This window comes from Geotrypetes seraphini, chromosome 3 (assembly GCF_902459505.1).
Source record: "Geotrypetes seraphini chromosome 3, aGeoSer1.1, whole genome shotgun sequence".
Classification (NCBI taxonomy): Eukaryota; Metazoa; Chordata; class Amphibia; order Gymnophiona; family Dermophiidae; genus Geotrypetes; species Geotrypetes seraphini.
Window position 1 is genome coordinate 51,089,600 of NC_047086.1, and position 19,266 is coordinate 51,108,865.

General features: G+C 44.5%; 1 protein-coding gene across 4 annotated transcripts in view; it reads right to left on the reverse strand.

Moving 5' to 3' along the window:
* The window catches only part of KCNQ5 (potassium voltage-gated channel subfamily Q member 5), a 919,416-nt gene that overhangs the window by 42,822 nt on the left and 857,328 nt on the right, over positions 1–19,266 (reverse strand). For all 4 annotated transcript variants that reach the window (XM_033936063.1, XM_033936064.1, XM_033936062.1 and 1 more), the window contains one exon: positions 13,765–13,873. In XM_033936063.1, the coding sequence (XP_033791954.1) occupies positions 13,765–13,873 (109 nt within the window). The remainder of the gene's footprint in view (positions 1–13,764; positions 13,874–19,266) is intronic.

The following is a 19,266-nucleotide window of genomic DNA, read 5'->3' on the forward strand; positions in this document are numbered from 1 at the left end:
CTCCCATCTCCCTGTACAGCAGAACCCTTGCAGCTTCTATCCCTCCCTACCTCCCATCCCCCCGTGCAGCATCTTTCTATCCATCCCAGCCCCCCACTGCACCCCCCCCTCGCTGACCCTTTCATCTCTCCCTCCCATCCAAACCCTAACCGCGAGACCAAAATACCTGGTAACAAACGGCAGTGTCGGCAGCACAGACTGCATCGCGGCCTTCTCACACCTGGGTATTCCTCTGCCATATCATTACATTACATTACATTACATTAGGGACTTCTATTCCGCCTATACCTTGCAGTTCAAGGCGGATTACAAAAGAGCTAACTGGACATTTCCAGTGAAGTTACAACAGTTTTTTTGGGGGGGGTTTTTTTTTGGTTACAAGGGAGGAGAGGTACCTGGATTAATTCCGGAAGAACTTGCAAATTGGATATTAAATTGACTGTACGTTACTGTGTGATATAACAAATAGATTATAGTTAGAGTACAAATAAGATTACGTTACATTTCAGGGATCTGAATACTTGGTTGGTGTTTTGGGGAGGAAAAGATTATTTAAGTGAAGGTTTTGGGGGAGAATTTATCTAGGAGGAGGGGGAAGGGTTGGGTTAAGATATCTGGATAAATTTTTTGAAAAGTAGGGTTTTGATTTCTTTTCGAAAAGTTTTGAAGTCGCCCGTTGCCGTCAACAGATTGGAGATGGAGTGGTTAAGTTTTGCTGCTTGCGTTGCCAGAAGGTTATCAAACATCTTTTTGCGCTGAGTGCCCTTGAGTGGAGGGAAGGCAAAAGGGTTCAGAGTTCTTTGTCTTGAGGTGAGGATCTGGTTTAGGCGGTTGTTTAGATAAGGGGGGGGCGGAGCCGTTTAATGCTTTGAATAATAGACAGTAGAATTTGAATTGAATTCGTGCTTGCATAGGTAGCCAGTGAGAGTCTAGGAAGGCAGTTTTAATATGGTCATATTTTCTCAGGGAGTAGATCAGTCTGAGGGCAGTGTTTTGTATAGTCTGAAATTGTTTTATCATGTTGGCAGGACAAGGTAGATACAGGGAATTGCAATAGTCCAGTAGACCTAAGACTAGGGATTGGACAATTAGCCTGAATTGTGCTGGGTCGAAGAATTTTCTTATTTTACGTAGATTTCTCATAATTAAAAAAGCTTTCTGGGATGTTTTATTGATTTGGGACTGCATTGTGCAGCATCTGTCTATCGTTACTCCTATGAGTTTGGGCTGTATTGGGTATTTGGTGTTTTTAATTTTCAGTTCTGTAATGGTGGGAGTTTTGGCCTTTTCGAGCAGAAGGAATTTTGTTTTATCTGAGTTTAGTTTCAGTTTGTGGTCTACCATCCATTTTTCCACTGCCTCTAGGGTTATTTCCAGTTTTGCTGTAGTGATGGGCTCTGATGGGTCGAAGGGGAGGAGTATGGTGATGTCATCTGCATAGCTGAAGGATGTAACATTTAAGTTATCTAAAGTGGCTCCAAGGGAGGAAATAAAGAGATTGAAGAGCGTAGGTGATAGAGGTGATCCTTGTGGAACTCCGCATGGGTTGGACCATGGTTTTGATTTGATATTATTGGACTTTACCCTGTAGGTTCTTGATTTGAGGACCAATTGTAGACCTTGCCTGAGATCCCAATGGCATCAAGTATCTGTAGCAGTATGGAGTGGTCGACCAGGTCAAATGCTGCAGAGAGGTCAAGTTGGATTAGCATCATCTTTTTGCCTTTGCTAATTTGTTGTCGAGCTGTGTCTAGTAGTGTTACAAGTAGTGCTGTGGTTGGTTCGAAATCCTGATTGTGAGGGGTGAAGTAGATTATGGTCTTCCAGGTAGTTGGTGAGGTATTGTGCAACTAGACCTTCTATTATTTTAATGTATATTGGTATTGAAGCGATTGGTCTGTAGTTGGAGGGATTATCTATTGGGCCTTTGTGGTCTTTCATGATTGGGGTGATTATGATCTCTCCAAGGTCTTGAGGGAATTGACCTTCTGTTAATGTGGTTTGAATCCATAGCATGAGGTTGGCTCTGAATGTGGTGGAGGAGTTTGATAACAGGTAGGTGGGGCAGTTATTTAGGTCGCAAGAAGCTTGGCTGTATTTTTTGTAGAGTCGATTCATATCCGACCAATGTAATATGGGGAAGACTGTCCAGCTTCTGTCTGCGGCGATGGCTTCTCCTGTTGAAGGGTTTGTTGTTATCTTGTCAAGGTGGGTGTGAGTATTGTTGAATGCGGTTCTGATCTTGGTGATCAGCAATGTGGCATACAGAACGCCCAGGCGTGAGAAGGCCGCAATGCAGCCTGTGCTGCTGACGCTGCCATTTGTTATCAGGTATTTTGGTCTCGCGGTTGGGGTTCAGATGGGAGGGAAGGGTCAGCGGGGGGGAGGTAGTGGGGGGGGGGGGAAGTGTTGCTGCCTGTAACTAGGGCTTATTTTTTGGGGTAGGGTTTATATTAAGACCTACTCCGAAAATCTTGCTAGGGCTTATTTTCAGGGTAGGGCTTATTTTCGGGGAAACACGGTATCTATATGCATGCAAGAAAAACTCATTCACATGGTAATGAGTAGCACAATTTGTGAAAAATCTTCATGACCTGTGGAACTCATGGAAAGTTAGCTACATCTGAAGAGATGCAACTAACATCTTCCCAAGATCATCATCAGGCTGAAGAGTTTGGTGAAGCTCATGGGGCCAGGTAACAAGGCCCTATAAGATCCTCTTATCTTTGTGTGAAAAATCCTTGGTGGTCAATGAGCAAGTCCCAGACCTCCCACATTCCCACACGGTGCATAAATGTTTAAGAAAATTAGGGCCCTCTTTTATCAAGCTACGCTAGAGGGTTTTAGCATGAGCTGGTGCAATAAACACTCTGCTACTCATAGAATTCCTTTGAGTGTCGGAGCACTTACATCACTGGCCCATGCTAAAAATCTCTAGTGCAGCTTGATAAAAGGGGGGACTAGTTTGCTTGAAGTTTTGACTCTAAGCTTCATCAATTCTACCTACTCTTATTAAATATAACCTTCCCCTGATTAGAACCTTCTAAGCTTACACCATTTGTATTGGGATTTTAAAAGTATTCCTGATGTGTCTGCTAGAGAATGACATGGGGAAAAATTCTGTCCCCATCACTGCCCTGTCCCTGGACCACCATCCTCTTCACTGCCCCGTCCCCACTGTCCCCCTCACTGCCCTGTTGCCTTCACTGCCCTGTCCCCGCCGTTCCCTTCACCGCCCCTTCCCTATCCCCGCAGCATCCATACAAGCCTCAGTACTGCAGCTTATTCCTTCCTTGTAAATCAAAGTTCTGGTTGCTGAACTAGAGAAAGAGAAGTTCAGCTGGCAGGGCTTTGTTTATAAATTTTTACAACACAACTAATATACTACTTTATCCTAAAGCAAAAAAAAAAGGAAATAAATAGAAAAATTTTTTTTTCTACCTTTGCTGTCTGGTTTCTGATTTCCGCATCTTCTTATTCAATTCCTTCCATCCACTGTCTGTCTTCTCTCAGCGACTTCCATTTGCTCTGTTACAGTGCCTCTCCCTTTACCCCCTCCCCAATTGGTCTGGCACCCATATTCTTCCCTCCGCTCCCCCCCTAGTCTGGCATCTCTGTCTTCTCCCCACTCTGTCTTCCCCATTTCCCTTCCAGCATCTTCCACCCACTCTTGTCTTCCCCATTTCCCTTCCAGCGCCTTCTGCCCATTCTTGTCTTCCCCATTTCCTTCCAGTGCCTTCTCTCCACCACCACCCTTCCCTCTCGCCACCTCATCGCCCTTCAGCACCCCCTTGCGTGGCCCGAGAATCCCCCTCTCCCTTATCTTTGCGGCACGTTAGTAAAGTAAATTGCTCAAGCCAGCCGAGCCTGCCTGCCTGCCTGGCCAATCAGGGACTTCCTTAGACTCCTTCCTAAGGAAGTCCGTGATTGGCTGAGGTGCCACAGGCCCCAACCAGTGGAGGAGCCCGAGGCACCTCAGCCAATCAGTGCCTTAGGCCCCTCCCCGTGCATCAGATGATGCATCGGGGCATGGCCTAAGGCCAGTATCGCGGCGGAGGCAGGAGCAGGAGGACTTTGGGCTTCCTCCTGCACAAGAAGACGATCATGGGATGCCTCAGGAGTAGGAGGGACTAGGCACCCCTCCTGCTCAGAACAATTCTAAAGGTACGGGGAGGGGGGTGGGCTGGGCCAGGCCTGGACAGCCGGACGGCCTACTACAGGGAGGGAGGTAGGCTAGGCCGGGCCTGGCCAGGTGGCGTTTAAGATGGCAGGAGGGAGTTGGCTTCCCTCCTGCCTTGTGTTGGTGGGGCATCCTGAGGGCATCGGTGCATTTTTTAGGGGTTTGGGGAGGGAGGCAGCACTTCGGGTGTGGGCTTTTTTTATTTTTTATTTTAACCAAGCAGTTATTTTGCATGTGTAGTACATGCAAAATATCTGCCCGATTAAAAAAAAAAAAAAAAAAAAGCAGCCAGAAGCCCTGACAGCAGTGACAAGAGGCTCTTCCTGTCACTACTGTCAGGGTATGCGCATGCTCCAGGATTGCTCTCTAGTGATCTGTGCTATGGGTGGGGGGCATGTCAACGATCGTCCCCATTTGCATGCAGGCCTTTTGTGAATTTGTTGGGCTGTGATAGCCTACAATGAAAGACGAGCAGCACACACCATGTACTCTGTATGCCAATGTACATGTGATTCCACTAAGGGGGTAATTTTCTAAATGGCGCTCAAAATTCATCACTGGGAAAAAAATCTGTGCTAATTGCTATTCTATAAAGGGTGTTCAAAGATGAGCACACTTAGTAGCATTTAGAGCCGATTCTTGCACTTGAGCGCCAGAATTTGTTACCTTAAACCTGGTATAAAAGCCAGTGTCCAGCTCGTGGCTTTTCAATGCATAAATGGCACAATTCTATAACAGTGCAACCAACGTTTTGGAATGCCCATGTTCCTTCCTTGGCCATTCCTCCTTTTGAGTTGCACGCTATAAGATTTAGGTACGGGGTGTTTAGAATAGCACATAAGAAGACACATGCATAAATTCTAATCAATTGCAATTATTGATTAATGCTCATCTATAATAATAAAATGGTAAGCGCGCATGCACACTCTTACCGGCGTGTTCCCTGAGATCTGATCTGTCGGGCTGTGGCCGGTAGGAGTGCGTCTGCGTGCCAGACAAGCCTCCCTGCTCTCCACCTCGTGCCGCTGCAGTGGATCCACTCACGAGACGTACCTAAGTCGGAGAAGGATTCCGACGAAGGCGGCGATCATGAGGGGAACTGCTGTGGCACCTTCAAATTTAAAATAAACTTCGGGCAGAAACGGCCCCATACTCGTGGTTCGGCTTCAGGCACACGCGCGCAGTGGCTGTCGGCGCCTGCAGGCTACGGCGGCTGCTTGCTCTATAGAGGAAGGGTTACTATTGTTCTGACTTTGCTGCTGCTCTTTACAGAGTTTCTTAGTTGAGGTCCCCCGGCAGCATTGGGCAATGACTCCTTCATTGCTCTCATTCGACGATACGAATGCAACTTTGATGTGAAGGTCAGTGGGTGGCAAACGTGTTAATTGTGAGCTGCTGAATTATGGATGCTGTTACTGCTGGACAGAGGGGAGCAGGGAAGGGGTGTTGCTGGACAGGGGAATTCATGGAGGATGGAAGGAGCAGGAGAGAGACAGGACAGGGGGGGGAAAGAAAAAGGAAGGGAGACCTACTGCTGGATAGGGGGGGCAGGAAAGAGGTGCTGATGGACAGGGGAAGAGGTGCTGATGGACGGGGGGGGGAAAGAAAAAGGAAGGGAGGCCTACTGCTGGATAGGGGGAGCAGGAAAGACTGGAGGCCTACTGCTGGACAGGAGGGAGGTAAAACAATGGGAGAAGGGCTGCTGCTGGATAAGGGGAGCAGTGAAGGGGTGGTGGAAGGGAGAATGGACAGGGGAAGCAGCCAAGGGGTGGTGGTGGACAGCTGAGGAAAAAGAAAGACATTTAAAAAAGCGGCTAAAGAGAGAGAGAGAAAGAAAGAAATAAAGACAGACACACACACATATATTCTAGCACCCGTTAATGTAACGGGCTATAAGACTAGTTAATTCATATTTGATAGCTTATTTGCTACATTAGCTGTATGTGCATCTTGATACCGTGCCTAAATTTTAGCACTGATCTTTCAGTGCCATATATAGAATCCAGAAGTAAGCGTGTAGCACTGATATGCTGCCTTTAGAAACAATACTGTAGGTGCCCGTTTCAAAGCAAATGGACACCTTAAAATGCTAAAAAAAAAAAAATCAGTCTCCAATTCCCACAAGTCCAGCACATCTCTTCCTTCCCTTAAGTTCCCCCCCTCCTCCTTTCAGTGGCCTTCTTCCCTAATTTGTCTAGGTCCAGCATCATACTGCAGTTCATTTTAATAGTAAGGGGGTATGTTGTGGGCATATTTTGGGTGGGACTATGGAGGCCTCAAAAAAGGATGTTGAACAGGGTTTCTGAATGGGAAGAACAGACAAATGCTTTTATCTAGACATGTTTCAGTCACCTCTACGTTATAAAAATTTCTCTAATTGAGCAGCTGACCTGGACCCCTCCACACCATCCAGCTAGAGTCCATCATATCTACCCAACTCTCATCATATTTAGAGAGATTCTCTATTCTCCTACCTTACCAATATGGCTTTCGCCCCAACTTCAGCACCGAATCCCTACTGACCTCCTTAATCTCAAAGGTTCAACTACTTCACTCTCGAAACAAGTTCGCCGTCCTCCTACAATTTGACCTTTCCGCTGCTTTTGACGTTCTTTATCATGATATCCTAGTCTACCAACTCTCTGAGATAGGCATTAACTCCACAGTCCTAGTTCTCAAAATTCCTATGTTCTTGTTCTTACACTGTCAACATGAATGGCACCTCATCTGCCACCTGGAAACCAATATGTGGAGTCCCGCAAGGCTCACCTCTATATCCCATTCTTTTCAACATCTATATGTCCTCCCTAAAACTCCTCCATCTATTCCCCCTAGAAACGATTTACACTTATGCTGATTACATCCTCGTCCTCCTCGAAACTGACCCAAACCTTACCAACCTCTCGGAGAACATATCCTCCTGTATAACGAACCTCCAATCCTGGGCCCATAAAGTGCAAATGAAACTGAACAAGTCCAAAACTAAACTACTTTGGCTTGGCCCAAAACTAGACCAACTACCCACCTCCATCCCACTGTCCTCTGGCTCCACTCTGCAGTTTGAGTTCTCAAGCAATGTCTTGGGCATCATCATTGATTCTACTTTGTCCTTCAATGACCACCTCAATTCCTTGGCAAAAAAATGCTTTTTCAGCCTTCACATGCTGAGGAAAGTAAGATCCTGTTTCCATCATAAACACTTTACCGTCCTTGTCCAATCCATCATGCTTTCCAGATTGGACTATTGCAACTCAATCTACCTAAGCCTTACCAAGAAAAACCTTCATAGACTTCAGCGGATTCAGAATGCCATGGCTAAGCTTATCTTTGCAAAAAGTAAATTCAACCATGTCTCACCACTCCTGTCCAAGCTTCACTAGCTTCCGATAAATGCCAGGGTCCACTTTAAATGCGCCTGTCTAACTTTCAAAATCCTTCACAGCATCCTCCCTCCCTTTATCCCACTTTCTTGGAACTCCTCAAATCCTAATATCACCAGACCCACCCACAAACTAAAACTATCCTTCCCTTCATTAAAAGGCATTTCCCGTACAGGAAAACTAGGGACCTCCCTCCCCTTCAGAATCACTGAGTTCTGGAACAACCTTACCTCCCCTCTTCGGAACCTGAGCTCTCTCCAACTCTTTCGCAAACATCTGAAAACCTGGCTATTCTCAAACATGTAATACTTACTCCTTCTCTGGCATTCTAAGCTATCCTAATATTCTTCTCACTTTATCCTTTAACCTTCATTGGAGTTCCTTTCTCTCCCAACTCTTGTAAACCGTGCTGAGCTCTACGATTGTGGAGAGGATGCGGTATAAAAACCTAAGGTTTAGTCTAGTTTAGTTTACAATATAATTTCAAATCTTGAAAATATACGCACTTCTAAATCTTCTGTGGTCATCTTTATATGTTGCTTTCTATGATTTTATAAGAATGAAAAGATGAAAAGTCGGCATTTTCACATTTTAAATAGGCAATTTGTAAAATTTGACTATTCTGGTCAAAAAAGCAATGTTTTATGGAAATAAGACAATTTCTATACATTTTAGGCATGAGCAATTAGGAAATTACACTTACTGCCCAGGAACAAAAATTGTGTGCTTTTATAGTATCTCATTCCGCTTGAGAAGTTCATCTCAAAAAAATTCTGACTTCCTAGTCTACCTCTTAATGGCTGTGTGCTGGGATACGGGGGAGTCCAAATTTGTGATTGCTGGCTAGATGTGATACAGTCCAATATTTCCTTGTCTGTGTTTCTAACTTGTTAGCTCTGAAGGACTATATGCTTCCTGTTTAGATTGTTAATTTGATTTATTACCTTCGCTTGTTATGTATGGAGGTTTGGGGATTTTGTCTTATTCTGTCAAGGAATATATATTTTTCAAAATCTTCTAATGAAAAAAAGGGATATATTTTAGCTGGGTTCGCTAATGGCCTTTCGGAGAGCAACAAAGACCTTCCTTTTTGCCAAAGATACTGAATGAACTGACTCCTTTGTAAACTGACCCCTTTGAAAGCTACTATCTTTAACCTCTTGCCCCTATAACCTCGACCCTCATTGTAAACCGCTTCGAACTTAGGGTATAGCGGTATATAAGAAATAAAATTATTATTATTACTATATAGGTAGGAAACTGTCCCCTTGTATGTTTCTATCCTCTCTTCCCTTTTAGTTCTTTTGTCCTCTATAGTCCCTTTCTTTAACTTCATGTCCTCTCCCTACACTGTGAATGTCCTTTTGCAACCGGTTCTGAGCTGTTGGGAGGATGGGATAGAAATCGAAATAAATAAATATAATTATCTAGCCAAACTTCTTCTGTTATCCAGCACAGAATTTATTTATATTTTTAAAATTAAAAGCACTTATGCAGTCAACACCTGATGCTGATCACATTTAATATGTACTTTAACATATTGACCTAATTGGTTTTCTGTGTTCTACCAATACCACAAGGGGGCATCAAAGATTCATAGACTTGGACTCAGATAAAATCAGGAGTACACAACACAGCAGGCACTAAATTCCAAACAATGAGAAATTTACTAAATATCAGCGAATAATATTTCAAAGTCTTAATTATAGTGTTCCTGTCTTGTATGCTTATTTTTTTAAACCTTTATTTCACCCTAATTTGTGCATGATAAACATTAGATTCATTTTAAGCTAACTTGCAAACCTATTTATCATCTCAAGAAACTGGCTTATAAAACTTTTATACACACATAATAACATCATAGACAATGGCAGACAAAAACTGAAATAGCCCATCAGGTCTGCCCAGTAAAATGGTCAGGTTTGTAATTGCTGCTCTAGGTTACATTCCCATGTTTTCTTTGAAAGGCAAAACCTTACTTTATTGCTGTTCTATTTAAGGTCCCCTTTAACTAAGCCACAGTAGATAGAAAACATAGGTAAAAAAAAAAAATTTTTATTTTCTATATATTGTTTAGAATATGTCAGTTTTTGGAATGTACATCTACTATAAGACATAGCTGGGGCCCATGAAAAAACCTAATTGATCTAAAATCTCCAGCAGGAAAGGTGTTAATAAGACATCATCTCCTTCTACTTCAGGATAAGTCTCATGATAAAAGCTGCAAAATCTCACAGATCTTATTGTGAGACTGGTCCAATAGCAACAAGAGATGACATTTTATTAAGGTGTCTCCTGTTGTTGATGGAGGGAAAGGTGACTTACTGGTACTATAAACAATGGTTCATAGACATAATCGCGGAAGACAAAGGCGCGCGCCAACAACTGAGCACAAGACGGAGGCGCGCACCGAAGAAAATTACTGTTTTTAGGGGCTCCGACGGGGGGGGGTTTGTTGGGGAGCCCCCCCACTTTACTTAATACAGATCGCGGCGGCGTTGTGGGGGGTTTGGGGGGTTGTAACCCCCCACATTTTACTGGAAACTTAACTTTTTCCCGAAAAACAGGGAAAGAGTGAAGTTTTCAGTAAAATGTGGGGGGTTACAACTCCCCAAACCCCCCACAATGCCCCCACAACGCGGCGCGATCTGTATTAAGTAAAGTGTGGGGGGTTCCCCCCCACACCCCCGTCGGAGCCCCTAAAAACAGTAATTTTCTTCGGCGCGCGCCTCTGCACTGCGCTCAATTGTCTGCTCGTGCCTTTGTCCCGGCGCGCTTTTGACCTGACACCATGAACAATTGGCTAATACTGGTACTTCTGAAGACCAATGAATAAGTAAAAATTATAAATGACTATGTTGTGAAGTACTGTTTGTGGAGAACGCGAGTGATAGCATAACAGTACAAAGGACTACTGTACACATTGCTTCAAAGGGGCCTTAAGAATACCTGGTTCTCCCCTTTCACAAAGGCTCTTCACCGCTGCCCTGAATATGATCCTCCAGAAAAGCTATTTTCACCCACATCCCCAGAAGATTCTCACTCCCATAGACATTTCCACTATAGGACAAAGGGTTACCAGATGTCCAGATTTACCCAGACGTCCTCTGTTTAGAGCCACTTTGGGCTCAGGTCCCTCCAAAACTGCGGCATCCTTGAATGACTGCCAAGGATGCTCAAGCCCTACCAAAAGAAAACTGCTGGCCTACCCCCCCTCAAACCTAAATGGTATTGCCTCAGCGGTGCCCCCTCCCCAACCCACCTGGAGCTGCCTCAGCAATAAGGAAGTTGGTGGTGTGCTTTCCAGCTGCCAGTGCTGGTACTCCTTGTGCAACCTTGGGGTGGGGAGCAGATCTTTTCGACTGGAAGGCTTGGGCATCCCCATCCGCAATGCAATGGCATAGTAAGGGGGAGGGCAGTTCCCCCCAGGTGCTTCTCTGCCCCCCACTTCTTTCCCTCCCCCTCACCATGTGTGCACACCGCTCCCTTCCCCCGTACTTCTGTAATGTTCCTGGCGTGAGCAGAAACCCCCAAGCTGCTGTCATGTCAGCTCTTCTTCTGATGTCATGTTCTGGCCTTATGCCTAGGAAGTGACATCTGAGGAGGAGCCTACCCTGGCACAACAGCAGCTTGGGGGTTTGCTGTTCTTGCCAGGAACATTACATAGGTACGGGGAATGGGAAGTGGTGCGTGCATGGCAAGAGGGGGCAGGGAAGGAGCATGTGGAGGAGGGAGGGAGGCAGAGAAGAGGGAAGGGGAGAGATGCCACTACCCTGGGCGCCTCTCAGCCTCGCTACACCACTGCTGCAAAGGTAAGGTTTTTTTAATAAAAAATCTTTATTAAATTTTCAAAACTAATATAAAGTGCAGGAAATTATACCAACATCAATAATTAAAATAAGCACTTATATTCAATCAATAACAATGCAGAGAAAAAAATATCCCCTCTCCCCTTCCAACACATTCAATCAAAGAATAAACCAAAGAGATAGCCCCCCCCCCTGTCCTGGATGTGTAAGGAAATAAAAATTAAAGACAAAAGATAACTATAATGAAGTAATAAAAGACGTCAACGGGCCCCAAACCAATTTAAATAAATTGCTATCCCCAAATTATCAGCATTCATCTTCTCATACCTATAGCTTAAGCATAAACTCGCCCACCAAAAAGGAAAGTTAAGGCGATCGTAATTTTTCCAATTGCAAATTACCATTTGCATGGCTATCCCTATCATAATTAGGAAAAGCCGGCATTTATAGCGGTCCATGGGGGGCTTAATATGCAGTAAGGCTTTTAATGTACTGGAGGGAGGGTGATGGAGAGCTGAGAGGAAATTTGTGGCCCCTCAATCCATCCTTGTTTCCCCCCAAAAAAAACCCCAACAACCCAGGCTGCTTGCTATGCCCTTGCTTTTAAGGTGCCTCCTGGGAGCACTGGACATAACTTTGTGGGCTGATGCTCCCAGGATATAACAATACTGCCGGCTTTTTGTTGCTAGTATTTTTCCAGGAGTAACACGACTTGTGGTGTTCACTGCAAACTGCTGTTGTTCAGTTTACATAGTAATGAGCTGTTTTGCATACATTTGCATGCTTTGGATCTCATTACTACGCAACCTACAGTGAGGTTTTTAGACACAAAATAAGGCCAAGCAAACCCAAGTTCAGAACTAAGAAAGAAACATTTAAAAAATGACAGTAGATAAAGATTGTGAGGTCAATATTCAGGGAGTTTAACTGAGCAGGACAGCTCTTACTCAGTTAAGTCACGCTGAGCTAGAATGGTACTTAACCAGATAGTGTCACTACATACCAGCATTGACTGCTGCAGCATTCTCCAAACTGTGCCAGAGAAATCAGAGTGGAATGAAGGTGGAACTGGGAGTTAGGCACTCTTGTCTGAATAATTAACCAGGCAAATAGGACCGCATATATAGCAGTCCTAACTTGCCCAGATAGCTGACAGGTTACTGGCACTGAATATCTGTTGTTCCCAGATAAATTCTAGGAACTACCAAAGTCCTAGATATTCAATGCTGGTTCCCAAATATGGGGCAGCACTAAATATCTGAGTCTAATTCATTACGTAGCTTCCAGCTTTAAAAAAACACATGTGGCACCACTATGGGATGAATATTGCTCGGCATGTGGCCTATCCAGTCTGTCCATCAATGCCAACTTCTCTACTCTGCCTTCCTTTCCCATAGAGATCTTCTGTGCTAGCCCCATGCTTTCTTGAATTTAGATCAGTTTCTACCACCCCCTCTGAGAAGCAGTTCCATGCATTCAGCGCTCTTCCCATATAAATACTTCCTTAGATTTTCCTCTTTCACCTTCATCCTATGACTCCTTGTTCCAGAGCTTTCTTTGTCGAAAGGGGCCCACCTCCTGCGCATTTATACCACAGAAGTATTTCAATGTCTCTATTCTTCCTTTCTCCCAAAATATACAAATTTAAGTCTGTCCCCATATGCTTTATGACATAGATCACTGGCCACTTTAGAAGCTGCTCTCTAGACTAAGTCCATCCTACTTATATCTTTTAGAAGGTACAGTCTCCAGAACTACATATCGCATTCTAAATCAGGTCTCACCAGAGACTTATACAGAAACACTATCATCTCTATTTTCCTCTTGGCCATTCCTCTTTCTATGCACCCAAGCAGCCTTGTGAATTTTCCCTTTGCTTTTTCTATTAGTTTGACCACCTTAAGATCACCAGATTATCATTCCCAGGTCCTGCGCCTCTATCTTGAACATATTTAAATATAAATAAACAGAGGATTGTTTGGGGTTTAAGAAATGATATTTCATCATTTAATATATATGCTGATGATTAAATACTATAAACTAAAACTTAATTTTATAGACTGGGTCTTCAACTAAAAAGGTGCTCGACTCAGTTTACAATATTGTAAGTATAGTACATAAATATAGAAGAAGAATGTAATCTAGACTGGCTTAGTTTCCAAAGTGTTTAGTGAACAAGAAAGTTTTCAGAGCTTTCCGAAATAAAATGAAGGGGCCTAAACTTCTAAGTGAAAGCAATAACTTACTCCAGAGCTCAGTTAGTTTGAAAATGAAAGAGTGGCTGAATCTCTTGAAAGTTCTATGAAAAATTACATCAACTTATTAGAATTAAAAGAGCATAAATACATAGTAACTGTGCTTATTGGTAACATTTTTCTCAGTATTTTTCACTAACCTGATAGCTCTGATGACAGTTCTGAGAGAGGGGGTGAGATCTTCCACTGACACATCACAGTGACATCCTTTGTCATCATATACTTCATCTGTTCCAAGACTGGTGTCTGCTAAAATACAAAACCCCCAAACCAAATAATTAGCTTTGTCCTTTCCAAGATAGTGTTCAAATTACTTCTTAGAATAAGCGGGTTAATATACAAAGGGTTTATCTTAGACACACAAAGAACCATAGTAACCTATTCCTACCCTGCCTTTTAGGCTGGTGGCTTATCTTAGGCCAAGAACCATTTAATTTTCCACTTGCAGCATCTTGGAATTTTATAAGCTGTGTGGGCTCAGTCAAGGTCATCTTTACCAGCACTGGGGCCCCTCGCTACCTGGGAGAATGTGTGTAGGAGAGAGACTATATCTGCTGAACTTGGACAATTCATGCCTGGTACCTTATCTTTATGGCATGATTTGTGGTTCCATCTGACACTGGTAAGCAAGCTTCATCATTCTGCTATGTGACCAAAGAATGCCCCTGCAGGATGACACTGATTGGTCCATGGGGGGGACATCTAAGACTGAGGAGGAAGAAAGGGGGCACTTTTGGGAGACATAGAGAGATGCTAGAGGAGTTCGGACCTTAGATTTGTGTGACTTTGTGTGCTGCCCCAGAAACAAGATTTCCTTGTGCGGTGCTGCTCTGGGAAGAGAGTGAGAGACTATCTGAATTCAGAGACCTGTGAACTTTTCCTCTGAATGACAAAAGAAAGACTGATAGCTATTGTGCTGGCATTTACCATTTGGCAAGACTTAGTACTTCAGCAGTGCTGTAATCCATTGAAGACCAGCAGGACTTGGGTATGCCTCTGGCTAGCTGCCCGGGAAGAGATAATTCTTCACACCCTGTGGAGATGCCCCTCTACAAACTAATGGTGAGAGCAGGAATTTCTCTACTGTTTAACTGGTTAGATATATCGGGCATTAGCTTGAAAGGAAAAGGTTTATGGGATGTGGTAATTTGCTCAGTTATAGACCTTAGCTGTATGATTTTCTGTCTCCAGGAAATCTGAGTTTCTAAATGCATATTCCGTGTCTGATCCAGATTTGCTAAGTGTTTGCACATGTTGTCTAGTGGTGCTATATATATATATATATATATATATATATATATATATATATATATATATATATATATATATATATTTATGCATGTATCTAATCTTAGCGTTGTATGCCAGAATTTTATTTTTCTATGAAATGCTAAAATTCTGAATAAAAGTATTCTTTATCTCACTGGGTCTGGTTTACCCAAGCACAGAAGCAAGCAAAAAGTTTGTTCCCTGAATTTATAATTTAGTGTTTTCCCCTAGACTCACAAGAGCCATATACCGTAGGACTAATTAATACTAATTAGTTTATAGCACTAATTACCACCTACAGATTAAGGGCTCATGATGGTCTTTCTGTCCTTGCTTTTCATTTTGTTTATTTATTGTGTCATGGCAGAATCTCTGCAGCCCACTACACTTTCTTGGCCAGTGTTTGAACAGCAGGTCTTTGTGCACCTTGCCTCAAAGTGTTTATCTCTCTCCACAGACCCTCAAGCGTATCTGGCTGGTCTGATTAGACTGTTCCTTCCTGACTTGCCTTTTGACGATGTCACATATTGTTCTGTATTTCAACGGTTTTTAACGGCCAAGATACAGCCTTTGCAGGTGGTATCAGAAGTGGGTCTGTGCGGTGCTCGCGTTCAAGACCACACTGTATTCTGCATGGCGTGTGTCGGCTGAATTGCAAAATTCTTTACGAGACCAGCTTCACCAGGCTAGAGATGATTTACAATCGCTTGATCTGCAGCGGCTTGAGTTAGAATTGCAGAAGGAAGATTTACAGTTACAGTTAATGACCACTTCTGAATGAATGCTGAGCTGACTCATAAAGCGTTTTTCAGCCTGGCTCAGCTGCTGATGTCTGGCATGCTCAGCAGGAGGCTGTCTCTCAATTAGCTGTTTTACGTCAGAATTGCCAGAAGCTGCAATCCCAGCTAGACTTCCTACATGCCTCTAAGGCTAAGGGCTAGATTCACTAACCTGCCCGATTGTGTCCGATCCTTCTGCGATCCATGGAGGGCCAACCAATTCACTAGGGGTCCATATTCAAATGGAGGCGATCGAAGGAATGCCCCCCCACTGACCGCACGGATTGCTGCTGAGCAATCCCAATGCATGCGTAGACCATCTTCTTTGCCTGTAGATGGTCTGCGCATGCGCTCCGTGCTCCTTCGAGTTTTGCTCTCTGCACAAGGAAGAAACTTTTGCAAACCCATGGTTAATGCAAGTTGCTCGTTATGCAGAGACTGAAGCAAGAAGACCAAAATGACCGTGCCACTCCGACTCTCCTGCCCTTCCCTGCAGTGCAGCCCCACTTTAAAACCACGGGCTTGCACTGCAGGGAAGGGTGGCAGAGAGCAAGAGAGATGCCTCAGCTGGTTGAAATTCAGGGAACCCATAGGAGAGAATGCTCAGGAGAGTCGGCAGGGAAGTGAGTGACTGGTCATCAGCAGTTGCTTCTTTTTTGATCGGCCAGCCCAGTCGGTTTTCCTTAATTTTTTTGTTGAATCGCTGCCTTCCTACTTTTGGATGCCCTTCCCCTCATTTGCATGTGCGGATTGGAATCGGGTTGGGGGTCGCAAAGGGGTTGCTAAGTGCTGGGGACTTGATTGGTGGACTTAGTGAATCTAGCCTTAAGTTAGAACAGTCCGTGAGACAGTTCATTTCCCGTTTAGACTTCTGTGTCTGTTTCTAGTCAGCAGGAGCTACGCTCTGCACATACTGCCTTAAAAAGATTTAAGGGCCAACTGTTCTCTGCTACAGCAACAAATTCATTCTGTGGACCTGTTGCATTTAGCACAGCTGCATGCTAAAGAGAAGGCTTTATCTGAGGCTGACGATCAGACTTGTGCCTTGGATAAACGCTTTTTCAAAATGGACTCTTATATTGTTTCTGTCCGGGAAGCTTTGGCTCAGCAGGACTCTGTGCTGGATACTTTATAGCAGTATGTGATACTGCTTTGGAACGTGATCATTTAAAGCAGGGGTGTCCTTTTGGCTTCCCTGGGCCACATTGGCCGAAAAAAATATTTCTGGGGCCGCACAAATGCACAAACGCTGCAGTAAGACAGAGGAGGGAGCCAGCAAGACGGTAAACACCCAGGGGAAGCAGAGGAAAACACTGCACCGCCCTCGACTGGAGCCACACAAAATACTTCACGGGGCCGCATGCCCTTGACAATCAAACTGCTGTTTTACTTCTTTCTTTAATACAGTTGATGTCCTGCAGGCAGACTTGGAATCCGTCTCCGATGAGACAGAATCCTTGTCATCCACTCCTGCCCCAGCACCTACACTGACTCCATCTGGAGCTGTGCTGCCAGTCCCTTCCAGGTCTGGAGGGGGGGAGGGGGAGAGGTGGTGCCTGTCTCCTGTCATTCTGTCTCCTGAATGCATTAAGTTATCAGAGTTCTGAAAAATCTGAAATCTGATATTGTTCTGCAGGCTTCACTTGCTGTGATGGCTGACACACAGGACGATGCCCACGAGCTTCCCCTTTGTCTAGTCATACCTCCTCCCATCCTCATCTGTTGGCTGTACTTCACCAGCATGCTGACGATTTGACAGTCCCAGTTCATCTACAGAATTCTTCCCCAGTTCAGGCCCATCTGTTGTTCCGCAGTGATATCTTCATGATCAGTGAATTGCTCTTCCAGCAGCTCCAGGGAAGCACACCTTTTCCATTTGCCAGGAATCACTCTGTCCTGCCTGTACATGGCCATGATGTCAAGCCTCTTGTTGGGGTTTGTAATCTGCCCTTGACTCTTGGGTTTCTGACCTTCACTTTTCAGTGGTACGGGGCCTATATACTTCCATGTGTTTGGGATCAGATTGTCTTGTCCGTCTGGGAGCCTATGTGAACATAAGAACATAAGAATAGCCTTACTAGGTCAGATCAATGGTCTATCAAACCCAGTAGCCTGTTCTCACAGGTCAATGCAGGTCCCTAGTGCCTGACCAAAACCCAAGGACTAGAAACATTCCATGCTACTGATCCAGGGCAAGCAGTGGCTTCCCCCATGTCTTTCTCAATAACAGACTATGGACCTATCCTTCAGGAAATTGTCCAAACCCTGGTGAACTTCATCTTTGGAGTTTTCTGATCTGATGGCTAGTCTACACATTGGACAAACTCTTCCACAGGTATGTGAAGTGGTGTGAACATAAGAACATAAGAATTACCGCTGCTGAGTCAGATCAGTGGTCCATCGTGCCCAGCAGTCTGCTCACGCGGCGGCCCTCTGGTCAAAGACCAGCGCCCTGAGACTAGCCCTACCTGAGTACATTCTGGTTCAGCAGGAACTTGTCTAACTTTGTCTTGAATCTCTGGAGGATGTTTTCCCCCTATGACAGACTCCGGAAGAGCGTTCCAGTTTTCTACCACTCTCTGGGTGAAGAAGAACTTCTTTGCGTTCGTATGGAATCTATCCCTTTCAATTTTAGAGAGTGTCCTCTCGTTCTCCCTACCTTGGAGAGGGTGAACTGCCTATCTCTATCTACTAAGTCTATTTCCTGCAGTACCTTGAATGTTTCAATCATGTCCCCTCTGCTCGAGGGAGAAGAGGCCCAGTTTCTCTAATCTTTCACTGTACGGTAACTCCTCCAACTCTTAACCATTTTAGTCGCTCTTCTCTGGACCCTTTCGAGTAGTACCATGTCCTTCTTCATGTGCGGCGACCAGTGCTGGACGCAGTACTCCAGGTGAGGGCGCACCATGGCCCGGTACAGCGGCATGATAACCTTCTTTATCATTCCTAGCATTCTGTTCGCCCTTTTTGCCGCCGCCACACATTGCGCAGACGGCTTCATCGACTTGTCGATCAGAACTCCCAAGTCTCTTTCCTGGGAGGTCTCTCCAAGTACCGCCCCGGACATCCTGTATTCGTGCATGCGATTTTTGTTACCGACATGCATCATTTTACACTTATCCATGCTGAACCTCATTTGCCATGTCGATGCCCATTTCTCCAGCTTGATTATGTCATGTTGCAGATCTTCGCAATCCCCCTGTGTCTTCACTACTCTGAATGACTTTGTATTATCTGCAAATTTAATCACCTCACTCGTCGTACCAATGTCCAGATCATTTATAAAGATGTTGAAGAGCACGGATCCAAGCACCGAGCCCTGCGGCACCCCACTGGTGATGCTCTTCCAGTACAAGTATTGTCCATTTACCCCCACTCTCTGTTTCCTATGCTCCAGCCAGTTTTTAATCCATGTGAGTATTTCACCCTTGATTCTATGGCTCGCAATTTTCCGAAGTAGTCGTTCATGTGGAACCTTGTCGAACACCTTTTGAAAATTCATATATACAATGTCGACTGGGTCGCCCTTGTCTATCTGCCTGTTTACTCTCTCAAAGAAGTGCAGCAAGTTCGTCAAACAAGATCTGCCTTTGC